At 42.1% G+C, this 24,755-nt stretch overlaps 1 protein-coding gene across 1 annotated transcript; it reads right to left on the bottom strand.

Annotated features, from left to right (window-relative positions):
* Positions 1-661: 661 nt before the first annotated feature.
* Positions 662-23,347, bottom strand: LOC310930263 (ELKS/Rab6-interacting/CAST family member 1-like). The gene is made up of 20 exons (XM_083893189.1): positions 23,208-23,347; positions 20,932-21,695; positions 20,653-20,841; positions 17,750-18,041; positions 16,989-17,116; positions 16,817-16,891; positions 16,564-16,719; positions 16,300-16,467; positions 16,035-16,202; positions 15,800-15,937; positions 15,562-15,702; positions 15,209-15,349; positions 14,681-14,874; positions 10,741-10,876; positions 10,519-10,650; positions 8,920-9,080; positions 8,584-8,731; positions 7,046-7,141; positions 5,601-5,786; positions 662-3,500 (listed from the first exon to the last, which is right to left on the bottom strand). The coding sequence occupies exons 2-20, from the start codon at positions 21,475-21,477 to the stop codon at positions 3,363-3,365; spliced, it is 3,333 nt and encodes a 1,110-aa protein (XP_083749315.1). The 5' UTR covers positions 21,478-21,695; positions 23,208-23,347; the 3' UTR covers positions 662-3,362.
* Positions 23,348-24,755: the final 1,408 nt, after the last annotated feature.

Below are 24,755 nucleotides of genomic sequence, written 5' to 3'. Positions count from 1 at the left end.
CTTTTCACTAGTTTTACTAATAAATGACAAATTTGTATCATTAGTTTTGAAATGTTTTCCCCGGCTCAGATTATTTAGTACCGGTAAATCTGTGTTCAGATTACCAGACACATTTTTCATATCTGGTCCATAAAAGATAAAAGAACATTTATGAGCAGAAGAATTCACTGGTGTTCTCAGTCATACTCCTAATTGTTTGCAGCCATCTCACTTCAAAAACAGCGTTGCTGTTTCCTCCTTCTTTTTATCAACATAAAACGAATCACTAGTGTTGGAATATCGCCGGACAACATAAGATATAAACATTGCTTCACTGATAAACAATAAGATCCAATATGAACAAACAACACAGTTATCTCTGCAGTTAGACAAAAAGACATGCTTCTACAAGAAACCAAGGCTTATCATTTATTTATTTACATACATACAAAAACCGAATATCTCACAAACATGTCTGGTTTTGCTTTTCTTTCTCTTTTTTTCTTTACAGTTTGATTCTTAACACAGACAGAAGGCAGTACTTTTCTCACATGTATGAAAGAAACAAACAGACAGAAGCCTGTGTTCCTCACTGAAGAGAAGAACAAGTGAGCAGACGTTAAGGCAAGGGCACGGACACACAGGTCAAAGCAAGGGCACTAAAACACACCACTGCCTTCTTCTTAACCTGCTCATCTAAGTGTTGGTGAAGGATGGAAACCTTTGATAGACTAAGTAAAAAATGGAATTAATATGCATCTGTAAATCAGCCACACACAGAAAGTTTGTTAAAAAAAAGTCATTTATTTTTAGTGTTTGTTCTGTAATATATGTTCCTATTATGCAACAGCAGGTGAGACATGATGGTTGGAGAATTATCATTATTATTATTTTTTGTTTAAATCAATCTGCCGTTTACATCAACCATGACAGAAGAGGTAAGAAGAATAAAAAATAAAAAAACAGACAACACTGACCATCTCAGGATAATACACACTGATCTCCATGTGGTGAAGATAGAAAACAAAAGTGATTATTTCAAATAAATGCAAGAAACGTACTCTCCCATCACACAGTCACGGTTTGTAAAACATTTTGTATTTAACACATTATTTTGACAAGTTTATTTGATTTTTTTTGACACTGCTCGTCTCCAACACGACGGTCTTTTTGTTCAGAGCCACTTGCTCTTTCAAGATTCTGTGCAAACATTCAATGCATATCCATACAGTAAACATTTTTATATATATGCATTATATTTTTTTATATATATATATATATCTCTATAGAACATGACTCTCCGCAATTTATGGCAGTACCGTCACACACACATACATTTATTTTGTCCTGATGACAAATTTAGACACATAAGACAACTGCACTGCATTGAACTTGAGATTATTTTTTAAAGAATGCACAACACCTTCCACTTAATTACCTTTATTTCAGTCACTGTACGTGTTAAATATCACCATTTTTTTTTTTTTTACAAACTGATCACTAAAAAGTCAAAATCTGCTGAAAAGTGACTTTTCATTTCTTGTACACGTAGATGCACTTAGTAATTAAAAACCGCAGCCCTGAAGATTTCAAAAGACACAAGAAAAGGAGGCATCACTTGTAAAGTGACCTGACGAACATGAGACAAAGGGGCGTGGATTCTTCAGCCATTTTCTCGTCAAACTGAAGGTCAGGTGGGCTATAAGTAAAATCTATAGAAACTTTGGATGAAACTGAATGATCAGTGGATCAGATCATAAAATTCCCTACATCATGCCTTAGCACCAATATTACAGAGGAAGAAATGTCCCTGCATTAGGTCCAGTACTGATCTCTGTGCATGCTCCAAGGCCACTAGAACGTTCTCAAAAGAAACATTGCATACCTTATAGACAAGTGGACATTGTGTGCAAAATCCTTTTTTGTTTTTTTTAAAAAAGAAAAGAAAATTAATACATCACGAGAAGTGAAAGCTTTTTTTTCCTCCCCTCCCTCTCAACTCCTGAAAACTTTTTCTAACTAAATTCTGGTCTTTAATAAGTGTCAAAGGTCCGGTCTTGGTTCCCCTTCTCCTGCCAGTTACCCAGATCAAAAAGTTCTTAATCCTGACCTACGCAAACGCATCCACAACTCTGAGCTGGGAGACCATTTGGACAACAGCTACATTTATTTGGTAAGAAAGTGACGATTGGTCACTGGCGGCCGTTTTCTATCTTGTGACTCTGGGAGTTTTGACTAAAATACAAGACAAGCGTCTGCAAAGCTCCACGACTCACTCGCCAAACTCTTCTCCTCTCCGATCCCCTCCAGATGTAGCAGCTCCCTAGTTCTCAAAGTGCTTTCCCGCCCCATGTGAGGGAACAAAGTCACCACTTCTTCTAACAATTGTGAGACAAACCTCTGAGGTAAAAGTTGAGGTAACTGTGCTGGATCTTGCAATTCCTGCTGTGAATGAAGGGCTCCAGGGAGAGGATGGTTGGCAGTTTGCTCCAAGCCCTTGTGCAGAAGCTTTTCCATCAGAAGTCTTTCTTCTCCCAACTTTCCAGGTGTGCTTTGATATACGCGTGTATGTTTTCATGTTTAATTTCCGTTTCCACCAGTGGAGTACCAGTTCATTTCAATACACTGTGAAACAGTAAACCCCAATCTAGCTTGTGTTTCCACCAAGTGGTGTGTATGTGTATGAGGGCTGTGTCAGCTACGTTAATCATACCAGTGTGACAAAGAAGAACGTGACACAGTAAGGACCAGGTGGAGCTGCTTTGCATTGCACAAGAGGTCTCTGTTTCAAATGGAACACAAAGCGTTGTGCTAAAGACGGCATGTGCAGTTGCCGTGTGCAGTCTTTACAGACTTTGTCCACATGGACCAACACGCTTATGTGTGGCCTAGAAGAAGTATGACCCGGTACCAACAGAAGGACGCCAAGAACAATAATACCAAACTGAACTGAGCTATACCACGCAGTGGAGAGAAGGTTTACTGTGCTGCTGCCTGCCTGACATATGTTTAGCCATCTCTATCTGTGAGTACACCATCTGCCATGGTCATCATTAATTGATCAGACCTCAGTTTGCAGTAAGTAATATGATATTTGCTCAAAGTGGCATATTTGAGAGCAATATGATAAGACCATGAACATCCCTAATTCGATTACTGCCGCGCTAGAGACACATGAGACAGGAAAGCACTCAGGTTTGTTCCAGGGTTGATGAGGGGAGCAAAGAATTAGAGCTTGGTGGGTTTTAGATAAAGCCCCAGCATTCTTCCTTCCCTTCTTATCTCCAGGAGCCTCAGTGGGGCTCAGCTACAGGTTTTACCAGGACCAAGAGTCAGCTGCTTTGTGTCTGAGGTCAGGGTTGTTGTTGTTGTTGTTGTTGTTGTTAGCACGACTCCTCCAGAGCATTGACAACCTGTTCCAGGATATCAGGGCAGTAGTCCGCAATCTGCTGGAGAACAGAGTTGGCGTACTCCTGCAGCTCTCCACTCTCCTTCTCACACACCTCCAGCTCCTGTTCCAACTAGAAGAAAGAAAGCAAGGATTCAGTCTCAGTTTCAGTCTCTAAAGTAAAACTCTGAGTTTTATTCCCAACCTAAAGTAAAACTCTGAGTTTTACTTTAGGTTGGGAATGAGTTACAAAAATATTCTCAAAAGCCTGGCACGGCAAGTGTCGTGCCAAGGTCGTTACCCCCGACAGGATTTGTATCCCCTGCTGTGGGAGCACACATGCATTCAGTGAGGGGGGCTCAGGGTTATGTTGTTACCTGTAAAGTAACCCAACTCTTAATATTCTGTTAAAATGCCTCTCGCTAATCAGGATTCCTTGCAATGCCAGGCTTTTGAGAATACTTTTGTAACTCATTTCCAACCTAAAATAAAACTCAAATCACACAATATCTCTGTCCATCCCCAAGCTTCAGCAATCTTTATTTTTATTTATTTATTTATCCAGATAAAAGAACCATTGAGATCAAGATCTCTTTCGCAAGGGTGACCTGGCAGCAGAAAGGCAGCAGCACACATCAAAAGTTAAATAAGAAGCAGGAAATGCAACATTTACAAAACAAACATTGAAATATTAAAGTGCAACTAGATAAACATAAAGTGCAGGAGTTGTGATCACAGTTACAATTCCTGCACTTTGTTTGCTCGCTAACACCAACCCTCCAGGTAATTAATGACAATGTTATTAATACGATTAATTTCATGTGCACATTATACCCATTTCTCCCCGTGTGTTTGTGGGTTTTCTCCACAAATGCATTATGATGATTAGGTAAAAAGGAAGAAAAGTGACTGAAGTGACTTTGAATGGGACATGGTAGTTGGCGTCTCACTGACTGGTCTGTGTGTTTGAGAATCTGCTCATCTACTGGGATTTTCACTCCCAACCATCTCTCGGTTTCACAGAGAATTGGTCCGACACAGAGAAAATATCCAGTTAGCAGTTCTCTGGGAGGGAATGCCTCGTTAATGGCAGAGGTCAGAGGAGAATGACCGGACTGGCGCAAGATAATAGAAAGACAACAGTCAACAAAAAAATATGCAATCTGTGGACACATGACACGTCAAACCTTAAAGCAGAAGAACACACCGGCTGCATTATTAGGTTCTAGAGCTGTAACGATACACAAACTCCCGATTTGATTTGTATCACAATTTTTTTTTAATTTAAAAAACATTTTATTTACTTATATAGCAACTTAATGTAACATTTAATAACAATATTTTGGAACACTGTGAACAGATTTGAACATAAATAAATAACCAAAGGTTTCTCTCTTTTCTGTAACAAAATAATACTGTTGAAAAATACAAAGTAATGATCAATCAGACTGGGATTTGTCCCCAAAGCATGCTGGGAAGTGTAGTTCTTCATGAGAAGCAGTTTTGTTCCAGTGGAAATAACTTGTTTTGATAAACAGCAAAGTTAAGACAACATTTCTGCTTGTATTTCTTGAAAGTCAGTTGATGTTTTGCTCTTATTTTGGGGCTGGATCCGTGAATCTTGTTCGTAGAGTGATAAAAATCTGTGAATTCTCCGCTGTTTACATAATCACGCTGACGCTCCGGTGCCAGTTTTCAATGTGTGCGTTGTAACGGTTTTTTTTCCGCTCCTGCGGGTTTGATCCATCGTTGTTTTAACTGTGTTTGGTGAACATAATAATGGTTTATATGAGCTTTTAGCTGAGTTTCTGACCTTTCTGTGGATATGCAGCATGTCTGTGTTTGTTAAAGTTAGACATGGTTTTATGACGCTTTTGTCGCTGCGTCCGACGCTGCCCCGGCAGCGGGGACATCGGTAAAGAAGAGATTAACGCGATTAAAAAACATAACGTGTTAATGATGACTGTAATTAATTCATCACAATTAACGCGATAATTTGACACCCCTAATAAAAATAAGTTTGGTAGCACTCACAGCTCATATCATGTGGCTGGAAAAATAACTGGTAGTTAGAAAGGGCGTTTCGCGATTCTGTTTCTCACGCCACGAGACAGGTTTGTGGCTCTGAGTATCACGATTTCGATACACATATCGTTACAGCCCTATTAGGTACACATAATACCTAAAAAAAGTGGCCTATGGGAAACTGGGCTTTGTAAAGTTCCTCCACTACCTGTTGGACGGTCATCTTCTGGAGATCCTCCTCCCAGTCTTCAGGGTCGCTGTGATGGTAGTGAGAGGGTGGTGTGAGCTGGCTGAGAATGCTGGGGTCCCGGTCATGGCAGAGGTCGGTCAGGTGGGCAATGTAGAGCTTGAGCTTACTGCGGTTCTGGGACAGGGCTAGAAGAGGGGGTATCATCTGCAGAGGAAGGAAGAGAGGATGAGGGATATTAAGTCGATGATTACGTTCTCCAGGACTTATACTCAACCATACCAGTGATTGAACAAGAGCACAAGACATCATTTGCATGCCAGAAACAAAATTCATGGGAGAAAAACAGAGCATCATCCAGATGCATGTTTAGAAACCCACCACATCACACAAGAGTCAACATATTCAGGAGTTACTAAGGAACTGAGACTCAAACAATGATCCAGTCCCTGTTTGTGTGAATCAAAACATGAGCAGGAGTTCATTTATGTCAAAGCATTGACATGCAACTTAAACCAAGACCCCATTTAGAACTGGTACTGATAGACCTGATCACAAGTGGACAGCTTTAAGCTCGGGTGGGAATCTTATCACATATTCCACATTCAGAGTTGGTTTGAGACACATTTCTGATCATGAAATACCACAATCTATCCTGAGGATGAATTTAACTGACATTCTCTGACCCACTACACTCATTTCCACCTTTCTAATAATTAAAAAGGCACGGTGAGTAAAATTCAGACAAATCTGTTCAGTGAGACTCGTGTTTGTTTTTGCGAACACAGATTGCGTCTGTGTTTTTGAAATGTGAAATCCGATCACAAGTCGTCACAGGAAACACGTTTGAACACTGTCCACTTGTAATCAGATCAGTCAGGACAGATGAAGGTCTGAGCAGGGCATGAAAATCAACTCATCCTCTACTGCATGCAAACAAATATACAAACAAACACCACCCATCTTTAACCCATCAACAACAAAAAAGCAATACATGAACAATGTGAAAGATGGGATGAGTGGCGAGGACGGCTCTCGCAGATAAACAAAGAGGAATGACACGAAAACAAGAACAGCACAAATAAATGGAAGAAGAGAGCGAACATGCCGCAGAGTGACGATGGAGAAAAGTGCCACAGCTCTGGCTCTTTTTTTTTTCATACAAGCTCACCCTTCTGAACAAAATGGCTGAGGGAGAGAGGGGAGGGAGGGCAAATGGTCGGCTACGCCCAAATACCCTCCTCATCATCCTGTTAGCCACAACGCAAGCCAATCGCAGCATTAGAAAGGAACATATGGTTAGTGTGTTAAAAGAGCAAAGAAAGAATTGGGAAGGAAAAAGGACATTTCAAATTACAATTCCCTTCAGATAGCACAGCAGGTTAAAGTTGAAACATCCTCACAACAGATGTTATCACGTTAACTGGGCAGGTGCAGACATTAGAGACAAGCATGAGGTAAGCTACCTGATCTGGAGAGGGTTTGTGATTCGTCTGGTCAGGGGCAGTCTTCAGATGGTCGTCTTCATAGTTGTCTGCCATGAGCTTCATCCTGTTCTGAGTCTGCAGGTAAGAAAAACAGGAAAGATTACAAAAAAAAACATCACTGATGTGAAGAAGAGAGGTAAGAAAGAGAAGGGGAGTGACATTATATCATTTAAAGTAGCCATTTAAAGGTGCCATAAGTAAGAATGTGGCCAAAAAAAAACGGTTACTACATTCAAATTCAAAATACTGAGGTCTTTTAGGTTTCGTAACTGGCAACGCGTGGTTGCTTGGCAGCTGAGACTCTACCGACTGCAATGATTGGTAGACGGCGGTAGGTGGCACCACATGCCAAAACATGATTTCAAACCATAAACATGATTTGCAGTCTGCAAAAGATTTTTTTAATGCAAATAATTTGGCTGTACTATTGTTGTTGGTGAGTTCAGTTTGTTATATGAACATTATTCCTGAGTCTCTGTGACATATTAGGAGGATTTTATGGCCAGTTGCTTTAGATTTATTACATAATGCACCTTTAAAGTTTGCCTTTTTCTAGAGTACATATTTTAATGACACCAACATAAACATTCATACATCCATCGTCTACCACTTAATCCTAACTGTTGTCAAATCAGTTCATTTTGCTTCCCGAGCGGAAACCCCCACAAATATACAGTAAACACAGTATATGAAATCCTTGTGGCACTCACAGTAACACAATTCCAAGCATACAGATTTGTTTTGTTTTCTTGGGTTTCTCCATCTTTTCAGTGCCTTTTGGCAGTGAAATATCATATGATATAAATATTTTAGACACATCTACTTTTATATAATAACCAAATGTAGCTCATGATAAGAAAAGTCTTGTAAAGTTAAAACCTTTGTGAAGCAGACACACACACACAGAGCATGTGATGTATTGTTAGTAGAAAAAGGTTCAACTGGTTCAGATAACTCTCTATGGTTTTCAAATAATAGATTTGGATTTTGCTAGTATTTGTTCTGCAACCCAGCAGTGTGCCTGGAGTTTATACAAACTACAGTTAGTGGAACGTTACACTGGCAGCCTCTCTAACAGGACACGGACTCCCTGTAATCTGTCCCCTCTTGTCATATGAAAAACAGAAACAACAGCAATGTTCTTTATCTTGGTGAAACGTGTACTGCTGCTCTTTTAAGCGAAACACCAACTAACATCATGTTTTTCTCCACTTTATTTTGCCAGTCTAAGGGAAGAGCCTGCACCTTTTCTCGCGAGCTTGTACGCGTGCACTGTTCAATCATCTAAAATCACTTGGTCGTTACAGTTCGACAGAGACAGGGATGGTATAACACTACTTTTTGTGCACTACTGAACTAAAGACAAAATGACATAATGACATTCATACTATAGCTATAAATGCATATTTATAGATAGTATAGATAGAGTGCTTTGTTTTCTTTGGTTCCTTTTATGATATTAAACACAACTCTGAAGAAGAGTCAGTAGACTGAATCCTCATGCAGACCCTCCTCACCTGCTGCTTAAGCTGTTGCACCAGTCTGTCCTTCTCCCTCTTTAACAGAGACACTTCGTCCTGCGTCTTCTTCTTCTTTGAGGAGGACAATTCAAGAAGGGCGATGTTGGCATCCTTTTCGCTGATGGCAGCCAACAGTGCCTCCTGCCTGTTTGGGTGGGGAGAAAACCGCATGACATCTAACCACAAGAATAAATAGCTCAATTATCATTTATAATTCATTGCACAAAATCATCCTGCCAGCTGGGGGAGGCCAGAATGGGATGACATTTTAAAATATGAAGGAGGCAATCAATAATGATCCAGAGTGTAGTCCTGTGTGTGTGTGTGTCTTACTTCATCTCCAGCACCTCCTCCAGGTGTTTCCTGCGCTCAGCTCGCAGGGTAGTGAGGTGTGCCTCTTTCTCACACAGAGACTGCTGGGTGGAGGACAGCTTGGCTCTCATAGACTCCAGCTCCTGTTTCACCTTCTCCATGGCCCCCAACAGCTCCTCCATCTGGGGGCAAACACGCAAACACACACACATCTCAATCACGACGACGGAGTAGGAATTGAACAAATCCTTCAGAGAAAAACTTTGCTAATATAAAGTGCTTTCATGAGGGCTTTTTGGAAAAATCCAGATGTGAACTAAAACACAGGTACCATTATAGTATAGAAGTGGATTGCATTGACCTGCTAAGACACACGTTGCTTTGTTTCAAATATACCTCACTAACTTTTGATTAAAAGAGAGAGGATAATTAATCCCCAAATTATTGGTCATTTAATGCTCGATCAATTCAATTGATGCATATTTCATAAGCAAACAACGGTTAAACAAAATGACAAAACTTGACATGAGCTGGAATCATCAGCAACATGTTGCAAAGACATGCAGTCCAATTTCAATCAAACATAGCCCCACAGTGTACCAAACAAACTGTGTGAGTGGAGGGGCTTCTCTATGAGACTGTATGAAATGCAGGCATGTTGCTGCTGTTGAATCCACCCCGTGTTAAAGATTGTTGCTCTCTCAGTACGTTTACATGCTGTTAAATGATCTAATTAATATGTCAGTCCAAGTAAAACCAGACTTTCAAAATACATGTAAAAATGGAAGTTTGACTAAAACTGTTTTAAAGTGAATTTCTCAAAGTTGGACTAACACACCCCAATAACCAAGGAGCTGGGAATAGAATTACAATTGCATGTTTGGCCTGGACGCTGTGCACATGCTCCACAGTTCCCACCCCCCAAGGTCAGAGCCAAAAATGGTAGAAAAAGCTGGTACAACAGTGAGAAATACAAGAGATCGGTGATTTTTTTGGACTGACGAGGAGACAGAACAACGCTGTGTTACTTTAAATAATTGAAACATAATGGGGCTCAACATGCTACCAACAAGCTAAAGTTGTTTTGGTTTGTGATGTAATAGGTGAACCGAAAAGGCCAAATACCAACATATCGCCACCTAGTGTAGAAGAGGTGGACACATAAATCCCCACTGGTGCTTGTGTACAGGGTCAGTGACAGTTGTCTAACCAATTGGCTGAATCAAGCAACAACTGACTTAACTGTGCATGGAAACGTACTGACTGATGGAGGTTACACAATACTGGGCTCATACCTTTGACAACTTAATGTGGGCGAGGTTCGACTCATGCATTGGTTTGAGTGAGTGCTTCTGAGAGGCGGTGTGTAGCAAAGAGAAAACAAGAGAAAACGACAAGCAAAGATAAAAGAACTGAGAGAGAGAGAGAGGAGGAGTCAGAGGAGAGGAGGTGAAGAAGGGATGAGAAACACTACCATGACAGCAAAAAGGAGATGAAGAGATAGACTTAGTTCACGAAGGCATCTGTTGTACCTGGATATAGTTGTGTTCAGATATGCACATAGATCTTGGGGCTTTACAGTCATGATTGTGAGTGTGTGTTGAGGGGGGATTTGTGTACCTGTTTCTCCTGCAGTGATCTGGCAGCCTCCTCCTGTGCGAGCACCATCTCTCTCTCAGCAGTGATCTGAACACTCTCTCTCAGAGCCTCCTCCAGCTCCTCTATACGCTCTGACTTCTGACGCATAACGTCCTTCAGTGCAAACCAGGTCACATTGTATCAGTGCAAGACAAAAAGACAAAAGGAAAGACACCGTCCAAATGATCCAAACACGTGCCCTACCTTCACCTGCTGGGAGCTCTCAGACATGTTGTCTTCCCTTTTTCTAGCTTCCTCCATGAGTCGAGCATTTCTGCTTTTCTCCACCTGCTCTTTGTGCTTCAGAGACGCCACCTTCTTTGTCTGGTCCTTCATTTGCCTAAAGTGACGCAATGAGACACACTGGTGTTAATCCTATGTTATCAACAAAAAATATATATATACACACATAATAGAGTCTGTTGGGGCTTTTCCATTATATATTTTTAGCACTACTGGGATTAACTACACTCGTTTTTTGCTTTTCCATTAGTGATATTACCTGTTACCAGGTGCTTTTTTGGTACCTGCTCTGGCCAAGTTCCATGCAAGCTGAGCTGATACTAAAATGTGACGTCAACAGACTGCCAACCACCGATTGTTCAGAGAGCATTGTCATTGGAAGTGTCACGAGCGCGGCATCCGTCACAAGAATCAAACCGAAAAATGCTGAACTGTAGCGTGTGGTAATCGCCAGCATTTAACAAATAAACGTGTGTAACACAACGTCACGGTAGCTTCGCACAGCCGTGCCATGACGACCTCACCCACATTGAGGAGGTACTATGAAATAATGGAAAACAACGAGCCTGATACTGAACCGACTAGAGTGGAGTCGAGTAGACCAAGAACTGTATAATGGAAAAGCACCATATGGTCACGAGGGTGACGCAACATTAGAAAAACATGCAGGACACTATAACTTTGTTGAAATATGCAGGTTTAAGGAAGTCAATTTTATTTTTTATTTATCTCAAGGCCAGAGTTTCATTTTCAATTTCAAAATTCCATACTTTTCCAGACTCAAATTTCCAGACTTCTCAGAGGATTTTTCAGACAATATTAAACATCTGAATACCAATTGTTAGATGCTTATTATGTAAATAAATGGTTTTAAAATCATTCACTCATTTTTCATGAAGTCGGCCCTCGGAAAACTAGCATTGACCCATGACACCGTCGCGGCCGACAGTTGGTGGCTGGCTCGACGACACGTATGGAAAATAACAAATAAATGAGAATCACAGTCAGTAACAGTAACCATGGTATCTCGACACCATTCTACAGCAGCTTGATTAGTTTCATATCATCTACAGGTAGGCTATGTTGTGTTAGTAACTTGTTTTGATTTGTTTATATTAATATATTTAAAGCTCACATTAAAGCTCGAGTGGTCCTGTTGCACATATATGTTAGTTATGGAGGTCTACTTGCATACATCAACTTGTTTTTTTGGTCAAAAACCTCCTAGTTGCTGTAAACGAGCCGATAGAAAACTCTCCTTTCTGATGCTGTTCTCAGCCGCGATATTTCAGACATAAATCTCACACCCAGAAGACAGAGTGTGTTGTGATTGGCCACCCAGCGTAGAGCCTTCCCAACCGTCTTGTGATTGGCCAATACCTGGAAGTGACGTATTCAGCACACCCGCTCTCAGAAGCGCAGCTCCCCCCTCTGGAACGGTGAATGCACTGCTACTCGTTATCAAAACATTGTTTTAACAATGTTTAAAAATAGCTTCTTTACGACTCCCCGCTGCAGTCCCTTTTATAACTTTGACCCGGAGTCAGACCCAGAGTCAGAAGACACTGTCGCTCGTGAAACACCTCCACAACGGACGTTATTCTTCTTCTGCGGTTCAATGTACGCAACCGGATGTGCCCGGACTAGTGCCCGGAGCAGGAGGATCTGCTGTTCAGGAGAAATGCTATTTACGTTACCGGACCGGGTTTTTTCAGAGATCTAGCTGAGCCCAAGATTACAATAAAACACAGCGTTCTCAGCAGTGGCTGAACTGTTTGTTTAGAACCTTCGGGGCTTCGTAAACAAGGTAATGATGCAGATACACACTAAAAACAGCGTTAATTGGAACTTCCGGTCTAGGCCGCTTTAATTTTAGAAAGTGAGATAATGGAAACACAAACATTTTTCCATACTTTTTCCCCCTTTTCCATACTTATCCAGACCAGGAAATGACTATAATTAAATTCCATACTTTTCCATGCTGCGTAGGAACCCTGCAAGGCCACTTTGATCAAGTTTGAGAGATTATATTCATGAAATACGCATCCAAAGAAGAAAAGTGTAAAAATGCAAGAAAGGTAAGTATAGCTTTAACTGGATAAGAATCTTAGGTCTCAACCTTGATCAAAGTGGCCTAGAAACAGTCACAACGAGTGCCTAAATCCATGATGTTTCTGGTTACCGTTCTGTTACCGTTTCCATGCTCTCAACTCCTGTCCCTGTGCTTGTTTCTATTTTGTGTGTACTGTCATAAATAAAGACAGCTAAATGACCCACTAGTTCAGCTCACTCCAATCTTTGTTATAAAAAAATTCAAAAACACAAACTACAAATTTGCCAGATGCTATGTCCTAGGAAAATAAAGCAAACCTGTGATCGTATCGTGGCATTTTTAAGACCTTTGAGCGACAGTTGTAAGGACTGATTGTTCTTTCTTTCCTTTCATTTTGACCAAGTGCATTTAATTGAACTAGTTGGGGTTTGAGGTTGTTACAATATGAGACAAGCTTAAAAAAATTCAAATTTCAACTCTGGCTTGAAAATTCATTGTTTTATCACTCTTGAAACATTTTAGAATGCTTTGCAGATAGATTTTTGTCAATATCAGATGAGACTCAGAATGCAAGTAAAAACAATAGTGAGAAAAATTAGCATTAGCAGGGGTCGTATAAAAAGAAAACAGTTTAATATATCAGAAGAGGGCAACTGAGACAAAGGGAGAGATGTGAGAAGAAGACAAGGAGCCAAAAAATCATTGGTAAGTGAAAGAGAATAAAAGAGCAAATACTAACCTGGAGGCCAAACTGGTGGAGTGAGAGATTTCCGGTGTAAAGACAAGGAAGCAGTTAAGAGAAAAACAGGCTCAGAGTGAACATGAAGGAAAAAAGAGGACGAGCGGAGAGCTCATATACACATCTGGACACAGTTATTTTTCCGTCTTTGACTCTGATGTAACAAGGTCAACAGGTAACAAGGAAAAGAAAACGCTGCATGGACGTGGACATTTGCCAGTGCCAGTTACTGTTGCTGTAACCTGCAGCCATTAAAACAGGGCTGCGAGTAACATTCACCGCATCAGCTTTCAAAGCAACACGGTTTCAATGCCAAATGGCAGGAGGCCAAATGACGCTAAAATCCACTATTCTCTGTGCCAGGGGCAACGGTCTCCAGGGTGACATGAAGTCAGTGTAGGAAACATTTGCAGCAATTAAGAGGAACAGTGGTCACAAGTGAAAGCTAACAAGGATGAAAACAGATGTCAGACAAGTCAATCATTCAAAATGATTGTAACGCACAAAGCAGGCTGCAGGAGTTTTTGTCCCCTTTAATTCACAGTTAAGATTTTTTTTTACCTGGTTCTTGTCGTGAGCTTCTGATGGATAAACATCCAACCAATAAGAATGTTCATTGTTGATGATTCAACATTAATAATATTCAAATGAGCAAAAGCACACAACTGGGACCGTTCTCAAATAAAGTCTGTCCTGAGGGGATAAAGTTTAAGCTCTCCTGTCCGTTTCCTCGTTGGTGTGGACTGTGCTCAGGTATTACTTTTGTCTTGTGTTTAGCGCCTTGCAGCAAAAAGACCTAGGTCCATGATCGGGTTAGGTTATGGGCCTTTTCTCCAGGTACTCTGGTACCCTGCCCTTCGCCTGTGTCAGCTGGGATTTGCTCCAGTGACCCGCGACCTTCATACAGTGGTAGTGCTTCTAAGTTTGTCACTCAGTTGCATTGTGCTTGATGTGACCAGTAAATGTGTGTTGTCATTTAATAAATTTTGTGTCACCACTAATGTGCAATGGTTTTCACAATCAGACACAACTGACAAACATGCATTAACACTAAAGAGTGGCAATGGACAAATGTTGCAGGTTGACATCACATGCATGCCTCCACTCACCTCTCCAGCTCACCGATCCTCTTATCTTTGTCATTCTTCTCATTCTCCATCTCCCGCAGGATCTCAAGCAAGCGGTCCACCTCAGCCTGGGCCTTCCCAGAATCCTCTTTGTGGCGAGCAACTTCCTGCTCGAGATTCTTAATGCGCTCGGCCAGCTCTGTGTTGGCTTGAGCCTCCAGGGCTGCATTTTGAGCCTGAAAGAGGACAAGACGCTAGAAATCAGCTGTTTGGAGTTTAGCGGGCCGAGATCAGCCAGGGGCCTTTTATAAATCAAAACGGGAAGCAAATCACAAAGGCTGCAGATTACTTGTATTTTGTAATTATGTTCTGTGTATGATGTATATCTTATATATATTAGCTTATATTTTATTTCCAGTAGTGGCAATGCTCCATTAGTAAAGCTTGACTTTAAAAAAATTTAAAATTTAAAAATTAATAAAACTGTTATTGCAATATCTGTCAGGAAATAAATTGTACTCCTTAGTTTATTCAGCCTAAGTTGAGCATGTCTGATTGTTAGATTCTTACTCTCTTAAGCTGGTTCTCCACTTTAAGACACTCTTCTTTCTTCTGCTCCAAGGCGATCTCAAGACTCTTGAGTTTGGAGTCCTTCTTCAGCCCTGAGGAGGCCAGAGACGATGCATGCTCCTTCAAGTCCAGCAGTGAGGTCTACACACACACAGAGCATCAGTATAAAATATTGATGAACCGCTTCCATCTTTTTAAAACCACAACAGCATGGGAATGAGGAGTCAGAAAACACATTAGATCTAAAAGTGACATCCACGGCTCATCAAAGTGAGACAGATGGGAAATAACCCCACAATTTTTAGCATTAGCTTGTGTTAGTGCGAGTCTGTGTTCCTGAATTAGTTTCTCACCTCTCTGTCTGACAGATCTCCTTGCAGCAGACTCAGTCTCTCCTTCAGCTCTTTCAGTTCCTTCTTGTTACAGTCGATCTCCTCTGTCTTCTCTCTGTCGTCTCTGTCTCGCTGCTCCTTTAGACGCTCTATGATGCGTTCCTGCGTGAAGGTGTCGGTAACAATCACAGTCATTATGTATGTACAGTACAACATTGCCCTGGCAGCAGTTGCTGCATTTGTGCAGATGTAAATGTACCTTTTCTGCGAGAGACTCCTCTAACGTGGTGAGAGCAGTGTCAGTGTTGGACGTGTCAGCCTGCAAAGACTTTACTCTCTCTTTCAGGCTGCTCATCTGCTTCTCCTTGTCCCTCAGCTGCTCCTGGAGGTTCTCAATCTACAGAACACAAGATAAACCATTTTAAACTCAACATCAACAACAGGACCCAGTGGATGCATCTTTGTGACCATGTATTCTACGCCTCTTAGTTCACCTTCTTCTGTAGCACATTAACTTTGCGCTCCTTAACCTCCAGCATGTCTTTGAGGTCGTGGATTTCCCCGTTAAGTGTGCCCTTCTCTTCTGACACTTCTTGTATCTGCTTGCTCTTCTTGTTCAGAGTGGTCTCTTTTTCCTCCAAACGCAGGCGTAAGGCATCGACCTGGGACAGGAGAAGGTAACTTAAAGCAACTGATGACATCAAACCAATTTATCCTTTTCCTCTGCCAACAAAGATCAAAAAGATGCCTCTTCTGTACCTCTGTCTGTAAAATGGCAGCTCGCTGCTCCTTGGCAGTGAGTGACTCCTTGAGGACTTCAATGTGTTGCTTGCTATCTGAGAACTGGTTGGTGAGAGTTTCCAGCTTGGTCTGCAAACCAAGCAGCTCTGTGTCCTTCCTGGAGAGGTCCTGCTTCACCTGCTCCATCTAACAGAAGAGAAAAGCAGTTACATTTAGATTTCTATGTGAGGCGACACTCAATAACAGCAGTTCCCTCAAATTCAGTGTCATGTTGTGTGTGACCTTGTTCTTCATGAACTTGGTGTGGCTGCGGTAAACTTCCATCTGCTTCATCTCTTCCTGACGCTCCTCACAGCTCAGAAGTCCATTGGATTTCATCATTAGCAGCTCCTCCTCCATGTCCCTCAGGCCCCTCTCCATTGAGTTGATTTTTGCATCCTATGATTGATGAAGAGGAGTGAATAAACATAGCATGCTCAAGAGTGACACATACCACCACATACATCAGCACAAACGCATCTGTTCAAATCCCCACCTTCATGTCAATGACAGTCTGTAGAGCCTTAGTTTTAGTCGACTCGGGAGTTCCCTCATAGCGACGGTGCAGCTCCTGTTGGGTCAAAGAAAGTTGCGTGTATTTATGAGTTATAATAAAGAGTAAAAACAAAAACCCAGTCTCTGGTTGTAGTGGTTGTAGGGGCCATTACCTCTCTCAGAGCAGCAGTCTCTCTGTCTCTCTGGTCCAGTAAACTCTCAAGGTGATGTCGGTGCATCTCTGCATCAGCCAGCCTCCTGGTCCTCTCCTGGTCCTCTTCTGATGCTTTGGCAGATGGCCCTGACACAGGAGAGGCAAAGACCTGGTTACCATGATAATGTCAGTAAAAAGACACTTAATAGTTTAAAGTTTAAGTCATTGAAACAGCCATGTGATTAACCTGCACATGTTTCACAAAATATTTTTTGTCTCACATATTTCAGTTTGTTAAATGTGACATTTTGACTTTTTTTGTGTCCCTATAAGAGCATAAAATGTTCAGTTTGTCTGTGAGCAGCATGACTGAAAGAGTGAATATTTTAGAGGGTTGTAGGTGATTTTAGTTTATTGACAATGTGGGAAAGTGAACAGCCTTGGCAGAAGTTTGCACTCTCTGGGTGATTTGTCTACTTCTGATGAGACACCTGTCCAAAAGGTTTTCATCATGGCTTGGAAGGATTGATACCTTCCACTTAATGATGGGTTTTAATAAACGCACTGTGATCAATTCAAGGAGAATAGAAAGCCATATTTGGCCGGCAGAGAAGGCCGCTTGGGTTGAGATGAGGGGGGATAGAAAGCAATAACCACAGGCATTTAAAGTCAGAGCCTGAGATGAAAACCTTTTGAGCCACAAATGATATGTGGACAACAATGAAGTCGACAAATAATAGTGCCAAGTCCTCATCTCTCCCCCTGAGATTTTGAAACTACCTTTGCTCTGCAGCATCTCCAAAAGTTTCTTAATGGATTCGTCTCTGGCTCCCAGGGTTTGCTTCTGGGTGTCAATCCTCAGCTCCATCTCCTCCAGGGTCTTCCTCAGGAGGAAGAGTTCTTTGGCCTGCCTCTCATGCTCAACATGTAGCCGCCGATAGTTCTCCTCTGTAGGTTCAGATGTCAGGGGCAGGTCCCGGCCTTGGTTTACAGGATCTTGCTGAAGGAGCTGGTTGAGATCCCTTTGGATCCTGAGCTCATCCTGAAGAGCCTGAACAGTCATCTGGAGATGCTAGAGACAAATAAGAGAAATGATTTCCACAGAACTAGATGACATTCAAATAATCAATGTATATCTTATACATTGATTATTTGAATTATGAGAACACTACAACAGCCATACTTTATTGAATAGATTATTGAATTCTGGCATTTTATTGTTTTAAAAATCATAATGATTGAACAATTAGCAATGTCTTGATGGACAACCCCAACAACCAGGCTCTGTGGACAGTGTGACATTTCATGCCCAGACAAATACAAGTGAAACACTATCAGTGCAGTATAGTATTGCATTGTTTGTGGTATCTGATGCCGTGGACACTTGGCAGGGTCACTGTGACACAGTAGCACAAGGCCATGTTACACTCTGGTCTAAACCAGCTGAGTTTTCAGACAACAGAACAAAGAGAGAAGTCAGTGTTTGCCCTCACTTCCCTACGTCCTCCTCCTCCTCCTCCAGCACCCTCCCTTTCCTTAGTCTTTCTCTCCTTCCTCTACCAACACACCATTCTCCTTCTCACAAACTATTCATGTACCTTGCATGCTCTCACCCAGCCTCTTCCCTCCATTGCTCTCACCCTCCCTCCTTCTCCATCACCCTCACCTCCCCCTGACTAAGTCTGACTCACTGCTGTGTGTGACTGCATCAAGCCTCCGACATGCACACAGCCACATGCACCAGCACCTTCCCCCTTCCCCTCCCATATTCTCGCTGTCATTGCCTGAGGAGGTGTTCAGGTCAGGTGTTTCAGAGATCACAAAGCATAGGGGATGTGATGCACAAGCTTAAGTGATTTCAACAGTAAGTCAGACCAGAGAGAAGCTCATGAACACAAACCAAAACATCCACACCACTGGACATACTGTATGGAGTTACGGTCTATGGTGTATGAGGTATTGAAAAGTCTGCCAGACACGCTGCTTCTTCCTCCTGTTAACTGAAGTCAACCCCTCACTTTCCTGCACCAAAGTCCATAGAGAAAATCAGTGTTTTAGCTCACAGGGACACAGGAGCTGCTGGACTACTACAAGATAACATATTTGAGCTTACAGATGGTGACGGCAAAGGGTTAACAAATCCTGTGTGCCGTGATGTAAAAAAATCACAGATTTTCTCATGAATTTTGGTGTGAAAGCGATAGGTTTATAATCTTCAGTTAGCTCCATATTTCTCATGTGACAGCTCCGGGACTTTATCCCAGGATGGTGCATGGTGACCTGTGCTGTTGTTAGTACAATCATGGAACTGAAGGCACCTGCCCACTGCCTCCAAGCTCCTGGAAACCCTCCTGTCCTATGCAGTCAGTCTCTCTTTCATCACCTCCCTGATGCCATCATGAGAACAAGCAGAGTGTAGATAATAGATATATTTATATACTTTCAGGGGCAGTTCGAATGATTAAAATTGCACGGAGTAGCGAGGAGTTACGTTAATTTGAAATACATGTGAGCCGCGGTGTCACCGGTGATCCCCGTGGTTGTAAAAGGGTTAAATTAACCGGGTTTGCGACGCAACAACAAGGGTCTTTCTGCATGGAGTTTGTGTGTTGCCCGTGTGTAGGTTTTCTCCAGGTTCTCTGGTTTCCCCCAGTCCAAAAATTTGAGGATTAGGCAAATTGGACACTCTATATTGAGATATATAAAGAAGATATAATAATAAGTGCAATAATAATGATTATTAGGTGAGTATCTGAACATTTTAATTTAATTTTAATCTATATTTCTTGAAGTTGAGATTTGGAAACAGTGCAAACACCACCGTAGCAAACATAGAAACGCTTCCAAACTAAAACATATAGCAGACATGGGCACAGTCAGTTGGGCCCATGTTCAATGAGGGTATTTATCTAGAGCCATAATTAACCAAATGCCTTTCAGAGTACATGTGTGTTTGTGTGCAAGCATGGGAGGTGGGGACTGACATACAAAAGCAGACATCTTTAAATTACAGCACCCACTAATTTGCCCTGTGCGAGTCGGACATTAGCGGGAATTAATCCATAGTGTAATTCTGTGACTCAGCAGGAGTGAAAACAGCAAATTATACAGTCCTGCCCCTCCATTAAGAATCACACTGAGATTAAGACTATTTGTCTTGGTTGGTGTTTGCACAGTTCCCACACCAAACTGGAGGTTTTAAAAACAGATCTTACACTTATATTCATGAAATTTTTCAAATTAGATGCAGAACATGCAGTGTCTTTATTGTGTACACATGCAGACACAAACTGACAAAACAAAAACATACTCGCATTACATTACTAGTTATTACACTGTTGCAAATATATAGATTTAAGTTTTAAATCTCAACATTTTTATCCTGTTCACTAAAGCCAGCAATTTCTGAAACCTACAGAGATGCTAATGCGGCTGCCATTAGACTTATGGCCTCGTTTATCTATCAGGCGTGAGCATATAGCTGTGTATAAGAGGATTAACTGGAGGTTTAAAACTGCCTACAACCAAAGCAGAGAGGAGAGAAAGAGAGTGTGTGAGCGACAGCAACATGCGACGCTGACACACTGTGTGAAATACATTCCTCCATTCATACAAATTTAAATCTTCATTATTATCCAGTTCAACATTGCAATCTGTTTAAGCAAACATGAGGGAAGACTCACCTGTGCTTCATCTTGAATGACACGGTATTGTTCCTTCCAGACGGTGATCTTAGAAACCTCATCTTTCCTAAGAGCTCGCTCTTTCTTTAACTCTGGGCTCCAGAAGGTTTTTATAGAATTCATGGAGGAACTCAGCTTGCTCTCCTTAACTTCCACCTCACGCCGCAGCATCTCATTCTCACGCAAAACCTGAGAAGACAGGATAATGGAGCATAAATACTGTGTACACTGGTATATGGTCGGTCAAACCTAACAAAGCAAAGTGAAATGTGAATGTACCTCTTTAAGTTGGGACTGCAGGTCAAGTATGGTGTTGTCTCTGGCCTGCCTCAGAGAATGAGGCACAGTGGAGGCCATGTGATGGTCCCCAAAAGCAAGAGCATCACCCACCATCATGCCTACTGGCAACACAGCAGTGGCAGGTACCGAGGTGGAGATGTTGGGTGTGCTAGCAGCCACCACTCCACTGCTGCTGCCCCTGGACCCATACGTCACCCTCTGCCGCCCCATGGTCGTCACGGTCCCACCACTTTTGGGAAGGTGGTCCCCTGCCATGGCCACCTCATTGTCACTCATGTACATTGGTCCCGAGGTGGCATATGCAGCGTTCAGGGATTGGATGTTCTCCATGGAGAGCGTCTTGCCTCCTGCACCTCCAGGCCCCCCTCCACTACCTCCAGTGCTGTTGGTGCGACGGTGTCCCATTCGAGGAGAACGGGGAAGGCGGGGAGAACGGCCAGATCCCTGACTACCAGTACCACTTCCATCTCGTCCTCCACTATGGTTGGCATCCCCTCTGCCAACAGAGCGGGCACTACTGTACATATTTTGCTCAATAAAAAGAGTGGACCTGATTACAAAACTGGATTTGACTTCGAGTGTCCCTTAAATTCTTGCTGATTTTGTGAGTTAAAACAATTGTGTGAGGATGTGGTGGTGGTGGTGGCTGTGCTTCAACTGGAGGTGGTCATCATGAGGCTCATGATATACAGACTTCCCTCTTCCAATGACAGCTATCCAGTGCAACAAATTATGACACCAACCTGCAAAGACAAGTCAATCCTCATAAACAGCACAGCAGTAGTTTATTTAAAGTAATCATTACAAATGAATAGGGCAATTAATGTGGAAAATATCAATAAAACAAAACTAAATCAAACAATGCTTAGTATAATGAGGGTCAGTAATCAGATCGCCTCAGAATCAAATGACAAATTTCATTTTATCACCTTTGGCACAACCACAATGAGAGTGACAGTTATCTCAGTGAATAACGTCATGAGCAAGAACACTATTTCTTCTCAACTGGAATCTCTCAACAATTGACCTGTACTAGAGGACACTTTTTAGTGTATTGTTGTATGTATGAATTCCTATGCACAAAATTCCATATTTAACTGGCGGGCACAAATAATATATATTATATATATATTTTACAAAAACAGCCCAATCTTGGAGAGTTTTTACTGGATGCATTTGAATAAAGTCTGAATACTTTGAGTCACATAAATCTGTGTGTAAATGTTTCAGCTGCTCTGCCCTGTTTGACAGATGAATGCTGACATGTTTACTTTGATAACATATGATTCTACTTTATTGTATTTTAATTATTTTGTTGCATATTTAGTCATTTGTAAAGCCAGTGTAATGCGTTAATGTGCTGCTGCCTATCATAACTAGGATAGAAAGGACTGGGTGTGAGATTTGTAATCTCAATGAGGCTTTCCTGGTTAAAAGGTAACAACAACAACAACAACAAGCTGTCGCTAAATGGAGGTTTAAGTGTGTAGCACTAAACGGGTGCAGACATGTGTCAGACTATTCTGGTTTATGCCGTTTTTTTCCCCTACCTTTTCACTAAAGCCTTTTTTTCTCGGCAGTGTCTGCGTGGCCTTGTTAGCAGCTAACGTTACCGGCTAACGGTAAAAGCTGACATTTCTCCATTTCAATTCGTGTCGTCCTTATTAAGTTGTCGTTTAGCGTGAGAGAAGTGCAAACATATGTTCTCTGAGGACTAAACAGGACACTCCTGAATCATTCTTCACAATGTGCTGACGTTATGGATTATAACTAGCTAGTGAGAGGCAAAAGGGGGGTGATCCATGGTGGACATTGTAAGGCGGAGGCAGTTCAATCACAGCTAGTAAAAAAGCTCCGTACACATATAAACGATTGGCAGATATCTGATGTGATACGTTCATCAAATGCGACGTCAAAGTGTGTCATTTAAATGCAGAATTGAGGTTTACTACTCAACCCCAACGACAGCGTACAGGCTCTGATGTGGAGACACCCATATCACACCACATCCATTCTCCTCCGCCTCTGGTGCACGGCTTTCCATTCGAAGCTACGCTTTTCCTCCGCTCACACATTCACACACACATTGCTAGCAACCCCTGTCGAATGCACGTAGCGGCGACAGTTAGCTCGCCGTGACACATGAGCACATATGAGGGCTAGGTCATCCAGTGTATGTGGTCAAGCAGAACCTCTCTTTTCTTCCCTCGCTAAGACACAATAGCCAGCGGTGAAAAGCACTCCACACAAACTACCTGGTCTCGCTGTCGGCTGGAGCTCAAACCGGTGTCGGTGCTGAATCCTCTGTCAAGTGGATGGACATCGGTTGCAAACGCGGTCATTTTATGTCAATTGGGCGACATACGTCTACGTGGTTTAGCCATCTTCCCAGCGGCGGCAGTGTGTGAGTGAGTGAGTGAGTACCAGCGGCTCAGGAGAGCCAGGACGCCTCAGTGACGTCAAGCCCGCTGTGCGCGCTCACGACAGCCTTCCTCGCCACGCTCGAACTTTAAACGCGCGGGCACGAGCTTACGAAGGGAGGTTGGGGAACAAGGAGCGAGGAGCGAGGCCGAGTCCTGCTGCTGATGACGGGGAGAGCATCAGCACACTGTGTACTGCTCCTATTCACTGTCCATCATAGTCCTCCAGTCGATGACGCATCAATTTATTAGACACCGTGCAAAGTACTCAGTGGTGAAATATGCAACAAACACCAGCAGGGGGCAGTACGTACCTGTAAGAAATTAGCACCTCTGAAATGGTTGCTGCAAAAATAGCAAGACAATAAAATTAAGGATAATAAATAATAAACATGCATTACCAAAAAGAAATACAATATATAAAGTACAATATATAAAGATATTAACACTAACTTTAAAAATAGGTTTAAAAATAGAATGTAGAATGAACATTATAACCGGTCTGCAGAATATACACAGTATGCACATGGTATTTACAGTGTAAGGAAACAAGGTTGAGCTATTAAATAAGGATATTAAATAAGGATATGGATATTGCACTGATGAGAAAAACTACAGTATAACAAATTTGACAGTATGAAAAATGACAATATATTGCACTTAAAAAATGTACATTATAATGACATTCTGAGAGTGTCATTGACCAAATCTGGTGGCCTCTCACCTATGTGTTTAAATCAAAAGGTAGGCAACTACAGACATGTACAGACATGCACCATACTCAAGGTACACATCACAAAGTTCATTTTCATGACTGGCCACCGTCTAGCGCGCAACACACCTACTTGACCGTAGACAGCGCGTGGGAGTGGGAGTGTGAGTGGGAGGGCCATGGCAACGATCAAAGATGAAAAGATAGAAGGTCACACATTTAAAAGGACGCTGTAGATCAGCATTGCACGTGGTATAAGACACGAGTTATCAACAGCTTTAGAGAAGAGAATATTGCACTCACATCAGGCTCATGAGGTACTGACGGTCCTGTTTCCAGAGTCAGCGACAGCCACTGAAAATGAACTGACAGGTGACTCATTGTCTCTTTTCTTTGGTAAATTTGAATTAAACTGAGGAAGGGGACAGCAATAAGTTACTGGGGGCGTGTGTGTGTGTGTGTGTGTGGGGGGGGGGTCGGGGCATGAGGTCATTCTTCAACGGCGCATGCGCAGTCGGAAAGCCCTGTTATTTCGTCAATATATAGCTAATGCTCCTCTTGTTTGAAAGCGAGCCCACAAAAACCAACTATGACTTCTACTGGGCGACGTACTCGACACACAGTTTAGGATAATGTACACGTGTTCTTATATAAGGGCGAAAACGGTTTTC

This window comes from Microchirus variegatus, assembly GCF_963457635.1.
Source record: "Microchirus variegatus genome assembly, chromosome: 8".
Classification (NCBI taxonomy): domain Eukaryota; kingdom Metazoa; phylum Chordata; class Actinopteri; order Pleuronectiformes; family Soleidae; genus Microchirus; species Microchirus variegatus.
Note: the sequence above shows the minus strand (reverse complement) of the source record. Positions and strands in the feature narration are given on the sequence as shown.